Source organism: Rhipicephalus sanguineus, chromosome 3 (assembly GCF_013339695.2).
Source record: "Rhipicephalus sanguineus isolate Rsan-2018 chromosome 3, BIME_Rsan_1.4, whole genome shotgun sequence".
Taxonomy (NCBI): domain Eukaryota; kingdom Metazoa; phylum Arthropoda; class Arachnida; order Ixodida; family Ixodidae; genus Rhipicephalus; species Rhipicephalus sanguineus.
In genome coordinates this window covers 213162720-213177659 of record NC_051178.1, presented here as the reverse complement: position 1 = coordinate 213177659, position 14940 = coordinate 213162720, and the positions used below count along the sequence as shown (strand labels likewise).

At 44.3% G+C, this 14940-nt stretch overlaps 1 protein-coding gene across 1 annotated transcript in view; it reads right to left on the bottom strand.

Moving 5' to 3' along the window:
* Positions 1 to 14940, bottom strand: part of LOC119388262 (anoctamin-8) — a 113881-nt gene that overhangs the window by 60385 nt on the left and 38556 nt on the right. The window contains exons 8-9 of the mRNA XM_037655937.2: positions 14003 to 14065; positions 1440 to 1512 (exon numbers count right to left, since the gene is read on the bottom strand). Of these exons, the coding sequence (XP_037511865.1) occupies positions 1440 to 1512; positions 14003 to 14065 (136 nt within the window). The remainder of the gene's footprint in view (positions 1 to 1439; positions 1513 to 14002; positions 14066 to 14940) is intronic.

The following is a 14940-nucleotide window of genomic DNA, read 5'->3' as shown; positions in this document are numbered from 1 at the left end:
TTCTAAAAGCGGTTCTTTAATGAAGTAAAGGACTTGGACACACTTCTTTTCACAGCCGGCTGACACAAGTGTTCTGGCACGAAATGAACAACTGCAGTTTGAGTTGCTCGACCATCGGAAGCACGTATGACAGCTTTCTTTAGATGTCAATGGCTTTCTTTTGTGTCATATGTTGCTCATAGAATGAACCTAATTATCTGTAGGCCATCAGAAGAGAGAAAGCACCACATGAGCGCACTACTGGAGGCGCTCACTGGGAAATTGCCGGCAGAGATTTTGTTGCATACTATGACATTTGTTAGCACTTAACGGCCTTTAACTTTCACAGTGATGCATTCCTCCTCTCGTTTGTCCTCGGAGCGTAGTTTGGCGCGCAAGCGGGGCTCATCCGCAGTCGAAGCGGCACTCATGTAATGTGAGTGCCCGCAGCATCGAGCGGCCGCTGCTGCGGGTTTGTCAAGCGGCTGATCCCAAGACAAAGCTTGCTGAACCATGACACCGGGCTGCGCATTTGTTGGTGCGGAGCTGCTGATTTGTGATTATGTCACGTACAAGTATTTTTAGCAACTTATATCCGAGTTTCAGCCCATAACGAACGACGCGGCCGCTAGGCTGGCACAGTCATATTTGACGCACTATAACTTGTTAGCCACCAAAATAATGCAACGTTTTTTTTCTGCACAATGGTAGATGACGTCCTTGACTTCAATCAGAGGGATTTTAAAAAAAATTAAAAATGGCCTTTTTGAGAAGATCATTTTCAAAGTTCGGCGTTTTTGGTAAATCACGTACGTTTCAGCCCAATTATCAAGTAAAACGGAGCGCGACAAAACCACGCAAATTATTTTAAAGAGAGCGAAAGTATGAAAGTTAACATGTACCGATTTTTATTATCCTCACTTTAACTTGCTTGCAGCAATAAATTCCTGAAATTCAGGTATTTTGTGCGATTTGCCAAGTTTGTGATTTTTTTCTTCAAAAGTGCTTCAACAAGCAAGGAAAATAATAGACTCATAAGATTGTATTTCACTTGTTCTTTAAGGGGAATAAATATTGTGACGAAGAAGTGCACCGTTTTTTTCCCTAGGTGTGCTCAAAATTCAGAAATCGCGAAATTGGCTGAAAAGCGTTTTTTGCGGCCAAAATTTGTAATTTTTTTTCAGGCGAACAAATTTTTTTTTCGCAAAACTAACTGCGAAACCATTGTTCTGGGTGTAATGCCTAGACCTACAGTAAATTTCATCAGAATCGGGAATGGTGACCGGGACCTCGTGTTCGATTTATCTGGACACACCCAACTGATTCTTTATTGAAAGAAGCACGTAGATATATAGGCTCAAATAGGTCACTCTCTGTGTTAGTCTCACCTTCCACGGCATGCACTCACTAGCCCAGCAAAATGTTCCACTGTAACACCCATAACAAAATAAGAAACTCACCCATGTCATTAAGCCAGAGAGCAATGCGGTAGTAGACGGTGTCTAGCACGTGGATCACCACAGCCAGCAGTATCTATGGTAGTAAAAGGCAATGGGTAGTAGACATATTTTGTGGCTACTTGCTGAAACTACTTTCCATCAAATACCAAGGCTATTAAATGTGTATAGTAGGTACCTGAGGTAAGGCACCGCATATTACACCCCTGCCAAGCTGGCAAGTGAAGTACATCTACAAAGAGTGCACCTCAGGACCTTCAGTGGCTATGCAATGCCAAGCAAAAAGAGCAGAGCAGAAGAAAAAAAAGCGACAGACTAAGAGCGTGTTTTTTTTTTAACACATAGATTCGAAAGAAAAATACTTCTAAAGAGTGATTGTTTTATGTAGTGTTATAAATAAAAACAAATCTAATTTAACATAAACAATTAATTTAATAACACAAACAAACTTAATAAACGCAAACACAAAAATTGATGGAATGTAAAACGGTGACCACACTGTTAGTTGTGTAATCAATAAGCTCCTTTCCTTATTACACCACTTTGCTTCTCACTGAACATAAGTTATTTCATTAAAAACTGTTTAACTAAAATGGACTTCTGTGTAGGGGTGTGCGAATAATCGAACTTTCAAATATTTTTTTAATAGTGTTTGCTATTCCATTCGATTCACACTGGAATTTGACCATTCGAAGTATTCAACTTCCAGAAGATAAATACAGTCAACGTCCAATTTTCGGACTCCCTAAGAACTACGAAATCGTCCAAGAAAGTAATTTATGCTTTTTTTTATTCTGCTCAAGGGGTCACATCGCCACAGCCACGTCCGAAACAGCTTTAATGCCTCCCAGTACACTTATCGGACTTTTTGGTGCGCAGCCAGACTCTCGTGAATACATTTGGTGCCTGCCACGAACCCCACTTAACTATGTGCCAACCATCAATTGCAAATTTGCGTCTCGGGATGAGCGCCGCTGATACCAGCAAAGTGAGGAATAGATTACGGCTCTGTTGCATGGAGCATTTCGAAATGATGACGCAGAACACAAACACTTTGGCAGAAGAGCGGACAACTCGTCCAGCTTTCCCCGATGCGTGTGCGCATCTAAGCGATCATCGGCGACCGCACGCCGATACACAGCATTTGCTGCCGCGCGACGCCAACTGTTCTTAGCTGTGTGCAGCATGTCGCCTACTAAGCTGACGGCATCACTTCCAGGGGCGCTTGCTTTACTGTACGCATGCATATATGTCATGAAAGTGTTCACAATGCCCACTCCGTTCCTGACCACAAATGGGCGCGGTGATGGCGAGCTGCTTTCATTCGTGAAGGCAACGCGTCTGTGCGGTGCACTTAGCGGTCTCGCACAAAGAGGCAGCATTCATGGTGGCGCAGCGCGTTTGGGTTATACCAGAGTCCTTCAATATACGCATGCCACTGTGCTAGGCCACATGAACTACTGAGCAGTTAGCTGAAGATGCTTACCAGGAGGATTGTCAGCGGTTAAGCTGTACTGACGCGTTTGCTGCCTGCCGCCATCACGCCTCCGTGCATTTCCGGTGCTTATCCGTAAAGACATCGCCGCACTGTGCCATGACAGTGGCCCCTTAAGATTTCCGATGTGCTTTACTCCACCACATTCTGGCATTGCGGCAAAGCTACCTTTCCGGCTCTGCTACAGCCACAAATGGATTGGCTCACAAAAGTGCTGGTTCGAACCTACGAGATGATAGACGCGGCAAAGCTGGGTGCTTTAATTAATGCGGTTTCGAGCTTGAAATTTGGGAAGTCTGAAAAATCAGATTCTGAAGAGTTTCAGCGTACAGAATTTCAGATGTTCGTATACACTGATGTCTATATGGGACAGATTAGGAACTCCGGTCTCGCAGGGAGCATGCCCTTGTCTGCCACATCACTTGGGCCTCCACAAAAGTTGAAGGAGGAGGAGAGGTTCAGGAAATGGCGTCTCTTCCTTTCACGTGCAAAGTGTTGTCAACTCCACTTTGGTTGCACAAAATCATGTAAGTAAGTACAATTCGAGCACTTCGAATATTCGAACGAATATTACAGTGTTCCAATTCGTTTCGATTCAAATTTACATTATTGGAAATTATAGGTGTATATTAGTCAGTTTGTATCCCCCTGCAAAAGTGGTTTCACTGCAGTGTAGAGGTTCTATGCCGTCAATACACCTATCCAGGGTTAATCCGCACCGCCGCGAAGCCGCACTTCAAGATGAAATGTTACTCCCACATCGATTCATCATTTTTAAATGCGAAATTTCTTTGTGAACCTCCGGCACTACGAGTTTTTCTTCCTTTCTTTCCACCCAGCACCCACCCATTCACCTACCTACCTACCTACCTACCTACCTACCTACGTGTACGGGTATGTGTACGAGTATGCGCTATAGTTCATATCTACCTACGAACGGCAAGAACAGACATTGGTAATTGAAATGCGAGAGCGTTAAGAAAAACCGACATCAGCAGCATTGACCCGACGAATGGAAGTAATACAAATTAGGATCCCAGCAGGAATCGAAACCAAGCATTCTGCGTGGCAATCAGGTATTCTACCACAGAGCCATGCCAGGTCTATAAACTGGTTTGGAAAAACAGCCTATGCAGGCGTAATGTCGGTGCAGCGTCAATTGTGGTTGTGGTGCTGGCTAAATAATTTTCAGTGATGCTACCAAGGACTTCTGATTCGGAACAATTTTTGGAGCAGGAAAATTTTCATATTGGAGCACTTTGGAGCAGCAAAATTTTTCATTCTGGAGCACTTTGGAGCTGGTAATTTTGCCTCTGGGAGCACCCTGGAGCAGTAATTTCACATTCTGGAGTACATTGGAGAAGCAAGCTGCATCTACATTCAGACATCGGAATAATTATTATATGGCTGTTATGAAAGGCTAGATACGTATCTCGATTTGTTGCGAATCTCACGGAGAAAAAAATTAGGGCAGCTACGCACTAGTGGTGCGAAGACTGAGGAAACATCGGAGCTGGTGGCGTTCCCCTCCTCCTTTCCCTTACTTCCCTTTCCCATCCCTTGCTATACTATAGCATACAAGCATATGCTATGCTTCACACACTCCTTTCCTCATTTCCCTTCTCACTCTCGTACCACTCCTCCTCAACCCCCCTGCTTACCATACAATACAGGGCTATGCAATGCTTTACCATCTCCCCTCCTCCGCACCCTCACTTCCCATTCCCACGCCCTTGCTATCCTATACAATACTATACAAGGCTATTCTTCACCCTTTCCCCTCCTCCCCACCCTCACAGGTGTACCTCTCTTTCTGTTTGTTTCGCTGTCTTTCTTTCTCTCCTCTCTCTGTCTTGTTTCTTTTCTCCGTTTTTCTTTTTTCTCTCTTTATCTAGCTTTTTCTTGTTCTCTCGCCCATAGCAATGCCATCATATGGCTCCCATGAATGCTTGTCCTGTTGGCGTGCCTGGATAGCCGAGTGGTTACGACGCTCGCCTTCGGACCGTGGGTGCCCGTGTTCGAATCCCACCTTGCCAAGAAATTTTATTTCGTTTCATTTACTTATTCTCCTCGTCTTCACTTCTTTTCTTCTCATCTTTTCCTCCCTCCAACGCATTGCTAGGCGACGCATGGTGACTTCATCGCTCGGCTATGAAAGGCGCAGTTTCTACGAACGCCGCCGGACCTAGCTCAAGCTGCACCTTCCGACAGTGGGCCTTCCGATGCCAGGGCCGTCAGCAACGGGACCGCTACGAAATCAGAGCAGCCGCTACGAAATAGCGGCTGCTCCGATCAGGAGACAAGCCTTTATTAATGAGATCACATTTTTAAAAAAGCAAGCAAAAGATTCATATATGGATCTTCTTACTCGCAGTGTCGAAAGAAACAGGTCCTTCTTTTTCTCGGCAAGCACGATAGATAAATACCTGGACGTGCTGGTGGAAGCAACAATGAAAAACCTTTTCTGTATGGAGATTCATGGAGAAAGTATTTCAGAAGCGTCGCCGTGTTCCCACCGTTCACGTTGCTTTTCTATGGACGCAAAATTCCATTTTGTTCTGTATATATGTCTTGCTAGGTTTCCCCGATCTCGTTGCGAAATGTCCAGATACACAAGTGACAGACATTTTAGCGGCACGCACGTAGTTATTACTAAATCTTGCCTGAATTACATGCCGTGCGCTGCTTGAAATGAACTACGAGCAGCGTTTCTGGTACAGACGACGTCAGCCGATGAATCGCCGCCAGAAATGATCATCACCGATTGGCCTAGAAGTCACGAGGCTCTGCGGAGAGCGCGTTTTGTTGTCGATCCGACTTGTGTAACAGAAGCTGCATCGGCACCGTGCATGGCTTAATTAATCAGGACGCACGTGCAAGCACTGTTTCGTTTGCGGAATAATCTTTGGTCCGTAGTTGTAACTTTGGTGGCCTCAAGATCATGCTTCACATATTTTGATGCGCCGGCAGAGCGATTGCGGGTGACAGAAATAGTCAAACCCGAGGCTCTGGTGCAGTTTGGGGCAATTTAAGTCGATTTCTTCAGGATGGCGCAGTAAATCCAATTTGGCGCACTTTGGCGCATTTGGCGCAGGAGTGGAATCCCTGAATTTTACAAGAAAGCAATAAACAATACATTGTATGTAGTCCTACAATAGAGGCATCATGTCAGGTTAACGTCTGTAGTTACAGGGTTGGCTACACTTTTACAGCAGTCTAATAAACATTACATTTGTATTCCTATGATTCAGCAAGCTATATCCTCGTGAGACCAGAGTTACGAATTTTTTCATATTTATCAAAAAACGCATTATTTTGGGCAAATGAGCCCACCTCATCACGGTGAAAAAGTTTTATTGATGTACGGCACTTGGTACGCTCACAAAAGCATGTGCAATATATTGCACACTGGGACTGAATTGATGAAAGAAACACTATATTCAGTGCAGGCACGTAGCCAGGATTTTTTTTCGGGGGCGGGGGGGGGGCCCAAGGCCTAATTGTTCGAAAGAAAGTCTTTCCATGGCAAAAAGAAAACAAAGTTGCCCGGGAGTAGGACGAATTTCAGGGGGGGGCGCCCCCCCTTGACTACGTTCCTGATTTAGGAATTACAAGGAACGAACAAGAACATGTTTACCAGCTGCATACAAAGGGTACCGGCTCTTCACGAAACTGTTTTAAGCAGTTTCATATTTATGAAACTGGTTATAACAGTTTCGTGAAGCAGTGATACAAAGACAAACGTCACAGTGCGTGCAACAGAGCTTCGTGCGTTGGGCACACCCGGGGTTACAGCACCTACACGCTGACTTCTGTGACGAAAGGTCGGGCATGTGCCCTGTTCTCGCTGTACGAAAATGGACAGGAGGCAATGGTGTTGTCTTGTTCACAGGGCGCTTAACGGGCAGCTCGTCGTCTACTTTGGATTCTGCTCTCAGTAAATGATGTGCCACTAGCTGAAATTAGAAAGGCTGCTCAGGTAATAGAAGTGTCCTTTTAGAAGAAAATTTGCATCAGTATAACATTTACGCACGCTGTAGTGCCGATACGGTGAAAAGAAAAAAAAAACTTGCTTTGTAGCTATGTCAACAGCCAACCTGGATACACGCGAGCTCGCCAAACACGCGCGCTCACGCCCGCGCCAACCGCACTCAGTCCCGGTGTGCAATACAATGTACACAAAACAATTCACTGAAGTCATAGATACTTTGCGCACTTGCCTCCCGAGCAACTGTGCACAAAATGATCCGTGAACATTCCTGAATCATTCTATTACAAGACCAAGAACATTTAGCAAAGCTGGAAATAAATAGGGGCAGCTTAATTGGCCGTGTCGAGTAAAACGTTTTCGACGGAATGAACACGATTTTCGAACGTGCCCACCAGGCTCGTCGCTCGGTCGATTTCTCTCATTCTCCGCCAGATGGCAGCACATGGTTTCGCAATGCATTGTACAAGAGGACTACGCGAACGCAGCTGTTGCAGCGCGGCGCTGATGCAAAGAACGAGTGTGCTATATATTGTACGCTGGGACTCATGAGGATATTGAAGCACTGCTCGACCCCGGAGGAATACATTAACGAAAGTAACATATGATATTCACATGACTGCACCATGAAGTGCACTTAGTTTCGATAATACTGACGTATGTACTCTAAAATGAGGGCTGGCGCTATGTCGCACCATAAGTTACCCTTTAAACACTAGTGTTGTCGACGTGCCTGGTATGCCCTCGATGTGCACACATCTACTACACTTACAAAAACACGTCGATGCACCTCGTAACGCTTGGCTCAAAGCCATAAAATACAGCATAGAAGTACTCACTGACTGTTTCGCATGAAACCGACTCCCACAACCCTGGGACTGACGAATTTTTTGCTGTATTGTTGCTTGTGTGCGAGCCATGTGTAAGCACTTAAGCTTACACATGCTTACACATAAGCACCTAAGCTGCACTTACCTTGATGAATCCACAAATATCTCCTCTACATTAAAAAAAAGGAGATTGGCGAAGCTTGCACCAAGCACTAAGCTGCGCAAACCTTGAAACAGCAAAACTGGACGATTCTGAAGACTAACCTGGTTGCTTCTAGGTTGTTTCTGGGCTTAGCTAGGTAAGGGGGTTGTTTCTAGGTTGCTTCTAGGTCGTTGCTTTGCTTCAGCTAGGTGATGCTGATTGCTTCTACATTGATTCTCAGCGCAAAGAGGTTCAAGTTAAACCACACACAGTCACAGACATGACACGGATGCAGGGTTGCCAGCTCGAAACGACAAAAAATAGCCAAACAATTGAAAAATCTAGCCAGAAAGTAGCCAACTTGAGTGAAGGGCAGTAAAAGTAGCCAAAAGTAACCATGCGTGTGTGAAAACAATGGCACTATGTTTATATGGCAAAAGCTTTTCGTCAGAGATGTAAATATGTACAGAATTTCAAGCATAAACTGATGACCTCAGCGATAATTTTGTGCAGGATGATGAAGTTTCTTGCCCTGTTGCAAAAATGACATGATCCCTTCATGCACATTGCGTGATATTCTTCTCTTTCTATCACTTTCTTTCACTCCTTCTCTCTCTCTGTGCTCCTTCTCTCGTCTTCTATCTTTTTGACTCCTTCTTCCCTTTCTCTCTATTTCTATCACTTGCTTTCACTCCTTTTCTCTCTCTGTGCTCCTTCTCTCGTCTTCTATCTTTTCCTCTCTTTCTTCCCTTTCTTTCTATCACTTCACTCTCTCTCTCTCTGTACTCGTTCTCCGACCCATCAGAGTTATTGCATCCCACACTGGACAATTTGACGCACATGTTCCGGGAGTGAAGCAGAAGATGAATCTTTACACCTATAGCACACAGAAAGGACAAGAACACACCCCGCAGGGGCATTTGCGCGAGTGGGCGTTTGGTGTGTAGCGACACCACGAACTCGAGCTAACAGGGGGTTTCGACCCCTCCCACGCCTCATTGTGCGTGGCTTTGCCATGTCCGGGGAAAAGGGGATCCTGCGGGTTGAGCCGACACCGGGTGACTGGACCTTAAGTTCCCCCCAGCAGAGGCAACACACCCCTTTAGCCCCTGCTTCACGCATGGGATCTGCCAAATTTTTTAAGTTCAAAAGCTTGTTATTACGGCTTATATGCTCTAAGTATATAGTAAATTTTAAAGCGTAATATATTTTACAGGTTATCACTTGCATTCTACCAAAAGTCAAATCCTGTTACTATGCAAAGTTGCTTTCGCTTCCTTTGAACCAAAAAGAATGACATTTGCACATGCCTTGTTTCAATTTAAAAAAAAGTATTGTGCAGGTTAGTTGGGTCATGACAGATATGCTCATTTTTCTTTGTGGTACGTGATATACACTATTCGAATTCGATTACAAATTATTCGACCAAATCACTATTCGCTTTGCATTTGCTTCGAACCTAAAATTTACTATCGCACAAGCCTAGTAATTTCACTTTGAAATATTAGAAAAATATTCGAGAAATATTCTGAAAATATTCTAATTCGCTTTGCACCCAAAATATTGCTATTCACAAAGCTCTACTTCTGTGCCCTCTTTTTATGCATTACATTTTTCTATATTTGAAACCACTGGCAGAGAGGCTATGCGCTCGGCCAACAAAGTGTGTTCTGTAAACATGCTTTGCACTCTTCTGCAAGTAACACACTACTCGCAATGTTTAAATTTAGCCAAGTGCACTTAAAGGGACAGACAACTGCTCAGAACACGAACCGAGATAACCCCACCAGTGGAAAGATTGTCTATCGTATTGTATAAAACAAAGCCTCTTTTTCTCCTTGACAGAGTTACATATTTATTTCTTCACTCAAAATTACTTTTGGCGCCCCACGCGGCAAAAAAAGCGAAGATGCACTTGATGGTGATCACATGACCTTTTACTGGTGTACGCTGTTAATAGATGGATAGCAAAACTGTGGCTCTTGCAAAGGATTGTGGGCTACGGTGCTCGTCTGCATCGACTTCCGGTTCGAGACGTGCCGCCGAACAGGTACTGTTGCTAGTGCCGTCCCTTTCTGTGGTTCCATCTTGCAGTTGCGGTCCCCTTTTTTCACAAATTACTGCCTAATACTTTGCAGTGCTGTGCAGCTTAGTTGAATAACAAATGCAATCACTACGGGATCGTTGTAAAGGTGCGAATAGTCATTTCTTCATTCAAGTGGCATGGACCTCCGGACATGCATGTTGTTTCGCAGCAAAGGGTGTTTTAGCACATGTTTTGTGACCTGTGAAGATTTGTTGCACATCACAGTGTCATAGAACACCCGCTCAATCTGTTTTCATGTTACTGAACTCGTAAGATCATCTATTTACTTTTGTGTTGCAAAGGTACCATCGAGGGTTCATTATAATGAATGGCAATCCTCAAATGTCTCATACTCTATGATGAACGATTAACTCTCGCAGTTTTCTGGCTTTTCTTTAGGGCCTCTGAATCCTCGCGCATTCGAGCATTGTGTTTCAACTAGAGCCGTGTGAATAGCAAAATTTTGGGTGCGAAGCGAATTCGAATATTGAAGTGTGAGTGCGATTCGAATCGAATATTTTTCGAATATTTCTAGAATATTTCTAGCATATTTTTCGAATACTTCGAAGCGAAATTGCAGAAAAAAAGTTCGAGAGGATTCCTAAGCATATTCTTATGAGATAGCAACATGAAAGTGTTTCTTTTCGCTAGGTTGATGAAGCGCTGGCGGGGTGGTGTTTCATAGTTTTCTTATCAAGAATGAGGCAATGTAGAGGCCGAATTGTATTTATGTACATGATTTGGTGCAACCAAAGTCTTGCCGACAACACTTCACACGTGATAGGCAGAGATACCATTTCCTCAGCATCTCCTCCTCTTTAAACTTCTGTGGAAGCCCAAGTGATGTGGCGGACAAGGGTCTGCTCCCTTCAAGTCCGGAGTTCCAAATCTTCATCGTAGACGTCTAATAACATCCATATAAGAACATCTGAAATTTTGGATGCTAAAAAGCTTCGGCTTCCGATTTTTCGGACTTCCTGCCCAAATTTCAGGTCCAAAACAGCATTAATTGAGCCCCCACCTCTGCCACATCTTTCATCTCCATGTTGGAACCAGCGTTTTCTTGAGTTAATACATTTGGGACCGTAATGGAGCTTGCAAGGCAGCTTTGCCGCAATACGAGAGTGTAATGAGGTGAAGCATATTGAAAATCTGAAGGGGTCACTTTCAATCGGACGTTGACTGTATTTGTTTTTGAGAAGTTCGAATAGTTCGAATAGTAAAATTCCAGTGCGAATCGAATCGAATAGCAAACACTATTTGAAAAATATTCGAAATTTCGAATATTCGCACACCCCTAGTTTCAACGCATGCGAAATTCTGTGCACCCAACATACATTTGTCTTAAAAGTTTTATTGAAAGGTATTGGCACTTCCCATTTGCAAGTCTCCGAATTACTAGAGGTGCCGTACCATTCAAGTCATTGCTTCAAAAGTGACTACAGTAGTTTTACGTCGTACAATATCAGTAACTGAGCAGCCGTTTTGTACCATTGGCCTTTTACGCACTGAGCAGTTTTTACAGCGAAAGCTGTTATGAGCTCATTTCAACGGCCGTATTTGGTGCCGCAGTTGTCCGCCGCCGGTGTCCGTAACCACTATCGCACGAAATAAGAAAAAAAAAAGGAAATAAGAAAAAATTTCCAGGATGGAACGAGGTTCGAACCTGGGCCCTCTGCGTGGGAGCCCAGTGTTCTACCTCGGGGTCATGCCGGTGCTTGAAACTGCGTTGCAAAAAGACCCTATACAGGCTACTTGTCGGGAAGGAACCACATTAATATGTGTGTTGTAGTGTGGTAGAAGAGTAAAATAACAACCAGGCGTCACACAAACGCGAATTCTGTAACCGGGCGTCACACAATGCAAATTGCGCAACGAGTGGGTTGTTCAGTGCTTCCAACCCATTACAAAGGCCTCTACAATAATTCTTCATCGTCATCAGCCACAGCATCAAGAAAGTGCACATAATGCCTTACAGGTGTTTAGCGAGTACCACGGTTCTCCGCAGATTGACGAACAATTGCATAGTGGCTGCTTCCCTACTTCACAAAAAGTATGATGATTTATAGCGTAGTGGGTTCTTGGCAAGTGCACTTCTATTGGTTGCCAAGGAAGCCCATAAGGCTCCCATGATCCATTTCCTCAGGCTCTCAATAAAGTTAATTCCTTATCTCTCTCGCTCTCCGTTTCTCCGGTTAACATATGTTATAAAGCGTGGTGGCACAGTTAAATAACGACCGGGCGTCACACAATATGAATTACGTAACTAGTGGGTCGTTTAAAGCTTCCAACCCATTACAAAGGGCTCAGCCATAATTCTTCATCGTCATCAACCACCGCAATAAAAAAGTGCACATAATGCCTCACAGATGGTACCTCGCTTCTCCGCAGAATAACGAATAATGTCGTGGTGGGTGCTTCCCAACTTCCCAAAAATTATGATTTGTGGCGTAGTGGGTACGTTGCTAATGTACTTGTATTAGTAGCCACAAGATAGTTTATAACGGGCTCTAGAAATGCCGCTCTTCTAGCTTTCGCTGTGACTGTGCTGCGCTTTCCGCGCAGACCTGGCGTTTTTTATAAATTTGTTAAAAAGTAGACAGTGCAGTACATGCAATACAAGTATACTGTATAGGTGTACTTGATCGGGCAGAGTACATGTACTTTTGTCTGAAGTATTTAAGTGATTTGGGAACCTACATATGTTGACACACGTGTGCTCATATGTGTGAGCGATTTTGAGGTAGGCCCCGTTTGTGCTCAAATACTAAATCAAGCTATTTCTTCAAACTATTACTGCGTGTTTTAAAGCATAACCGCATATATATATACTCTCGCACGCTGCGCTGGAGATCCGCTTCTCACCGTTTCCCGTGTTTGCCCATTTCTATTTATCGTTTTGTTCTATAAACTGCAAAATATCTTGTATCCATTCACAAAAAAAATTCAAGAACACAGTCACTCGACAACTGGTAACAAACGCATGTTATTGCACGTGTTTCCTCTCCGATTACACTGAACAGCAGGCACCTTGAAGCAGCGAAGAGCTAGGCCTCGAACCGGAAGTACCGTAGCAGACGACGCACCATTTTGCTATCCACCTATTGTCTGTATTAGCGTTGAAATGCAGTGCACTTTTTTCTTATAACCTCTCTAACATAAAACGCACAGATATGCCTTCGTTTGTACGGAGCAGAACAGTGGCACCGACTTTGCTTAACATATGACCTGATGCTCATGAGCAGCAGCATGAACATTGTTAGCTGAAGGCCTTCCGGCACCTGCCGCCGAGTTGGAGAAGTACAAAGAGTGCCTCATGGCCTCCGCGGTGCCTCATGGCCTCCGTGCCTCCATGGCCTCTGCGGCCTCCATGGCCTCCACGGCCTCCATGGCCTCCATGCCTCATGGCCTGCGCGTGCCTCATGGCCTCCGTGCTCTGGCAACGCGTTGCCGGAGCTAATCGCGGAGGCCACAAGCACCTGGCTCACAAGGCAGTAAAGGAACCTCAAGTGACGACGAGCGTTTGGAAAACTTATTCTACCTGCTTTTCATATCAGTTGAAAATGCCAGTATGAAGGTGGTTAACCTCAGTTTCACTCACTCCTGTGAAAGCAGAACCTTGAGTGTAATGAACAGTTTGCGAGGAAGGCTATCAGCACCACTATCGCTAGCAGCATTGTTGGAGGACGCCTACACACAGTTTTAGAAGCTTTTCAGATCGAAATATACTGCTTCTAAAATAACCACATGCTTCTGGGATGAACCGCTGCAGCTACAAACAATACGAAGGGTGAGCTTTCGGTTCTGTCATAAAAAACTGGGTCCAGAAAAATCGACTGTCAGTTCCATTAAGCTGTGTGACACTTTCTGAGAGTGCACTTAATTTGACATGGGTACAAACTACTGAGATTCAGCTTCCCACTCCCAGAACATAATGTAATTTAGGGAGAAAAATAAGATCCATTTTTATTTACAAATGCAGATCTAGCAATCAATTCATGAGATTGTGACAGATTACAACTCACCTTAGGCAAGAAGGAGAAGTTCCCCAGGAAGTGCCTTTGCACACGCCACTCATCCCACCAGTGCTGAAATTCACAAAAGGTTGGTTAAAGAACACCAGATGGTCCAAATTTCCGGAGCCCTCCACTACGGCGTCTCTCATAATCATATCGCGGTTTTGGGACGTAAAACCCCAGATATTATTATTATTATTATTACTGGTACGTTCAGTAGGAAATGAAGAAAATGCATGAATTAAAGCAAGTGTCACAGCTGGAAACAAACAACACCAATCTTCTTGCAATTCTCAGTCAACCCCTTTTGGGAGCATAACAGTCAGTGCTCATGGGTACTCAGTGGCTGAAGCCTGGAGAACACTGAGTGACCAAAAAGAAATGATGCAACTCCCACTAGCACTAGTTTCGTATTGAAAAACATTTAATCACACTGAAAAATACTGAATGCTTTAAGGCGCGTTTACACTGAGCCATTCAACGGCTACAGCGGTGCGGAAGCCAATTCGGCAGAGGCCAGATCCACAGGAACAGCCCTTTCTGTGCCAATCAATCCTGGACTGATCTTTGTTGACCCCGTCCACCACAAACATTGACCATGTCCACAACACTTTGTTTTTCAAAAAAATTGTGCACAAACAATCGGGCAAGACCAAGAACAGCACTGGAAATTTCGGTTAGGCTTAGCAGGCATGGCTAAACAAATAGCTGATCTCACAAATAACGACAAAATGTACCTGATGCTTGGTCCTCAGCCTGAGATGGCACAAAGTGATGGCTCATTTCACCATTTATCTGTTGCTGCCAGCGCAGTTGGCAAATAGCAAGCGCAAGCTCGGATCGAAGCAGGCGGTCATGTTTGCATGGGAGCTGCCATGTTGTTTTGTAACCACAGTTACCGGCGGTTACTAATACAGCAATTAATAGCACACGACATCAATGCAAAG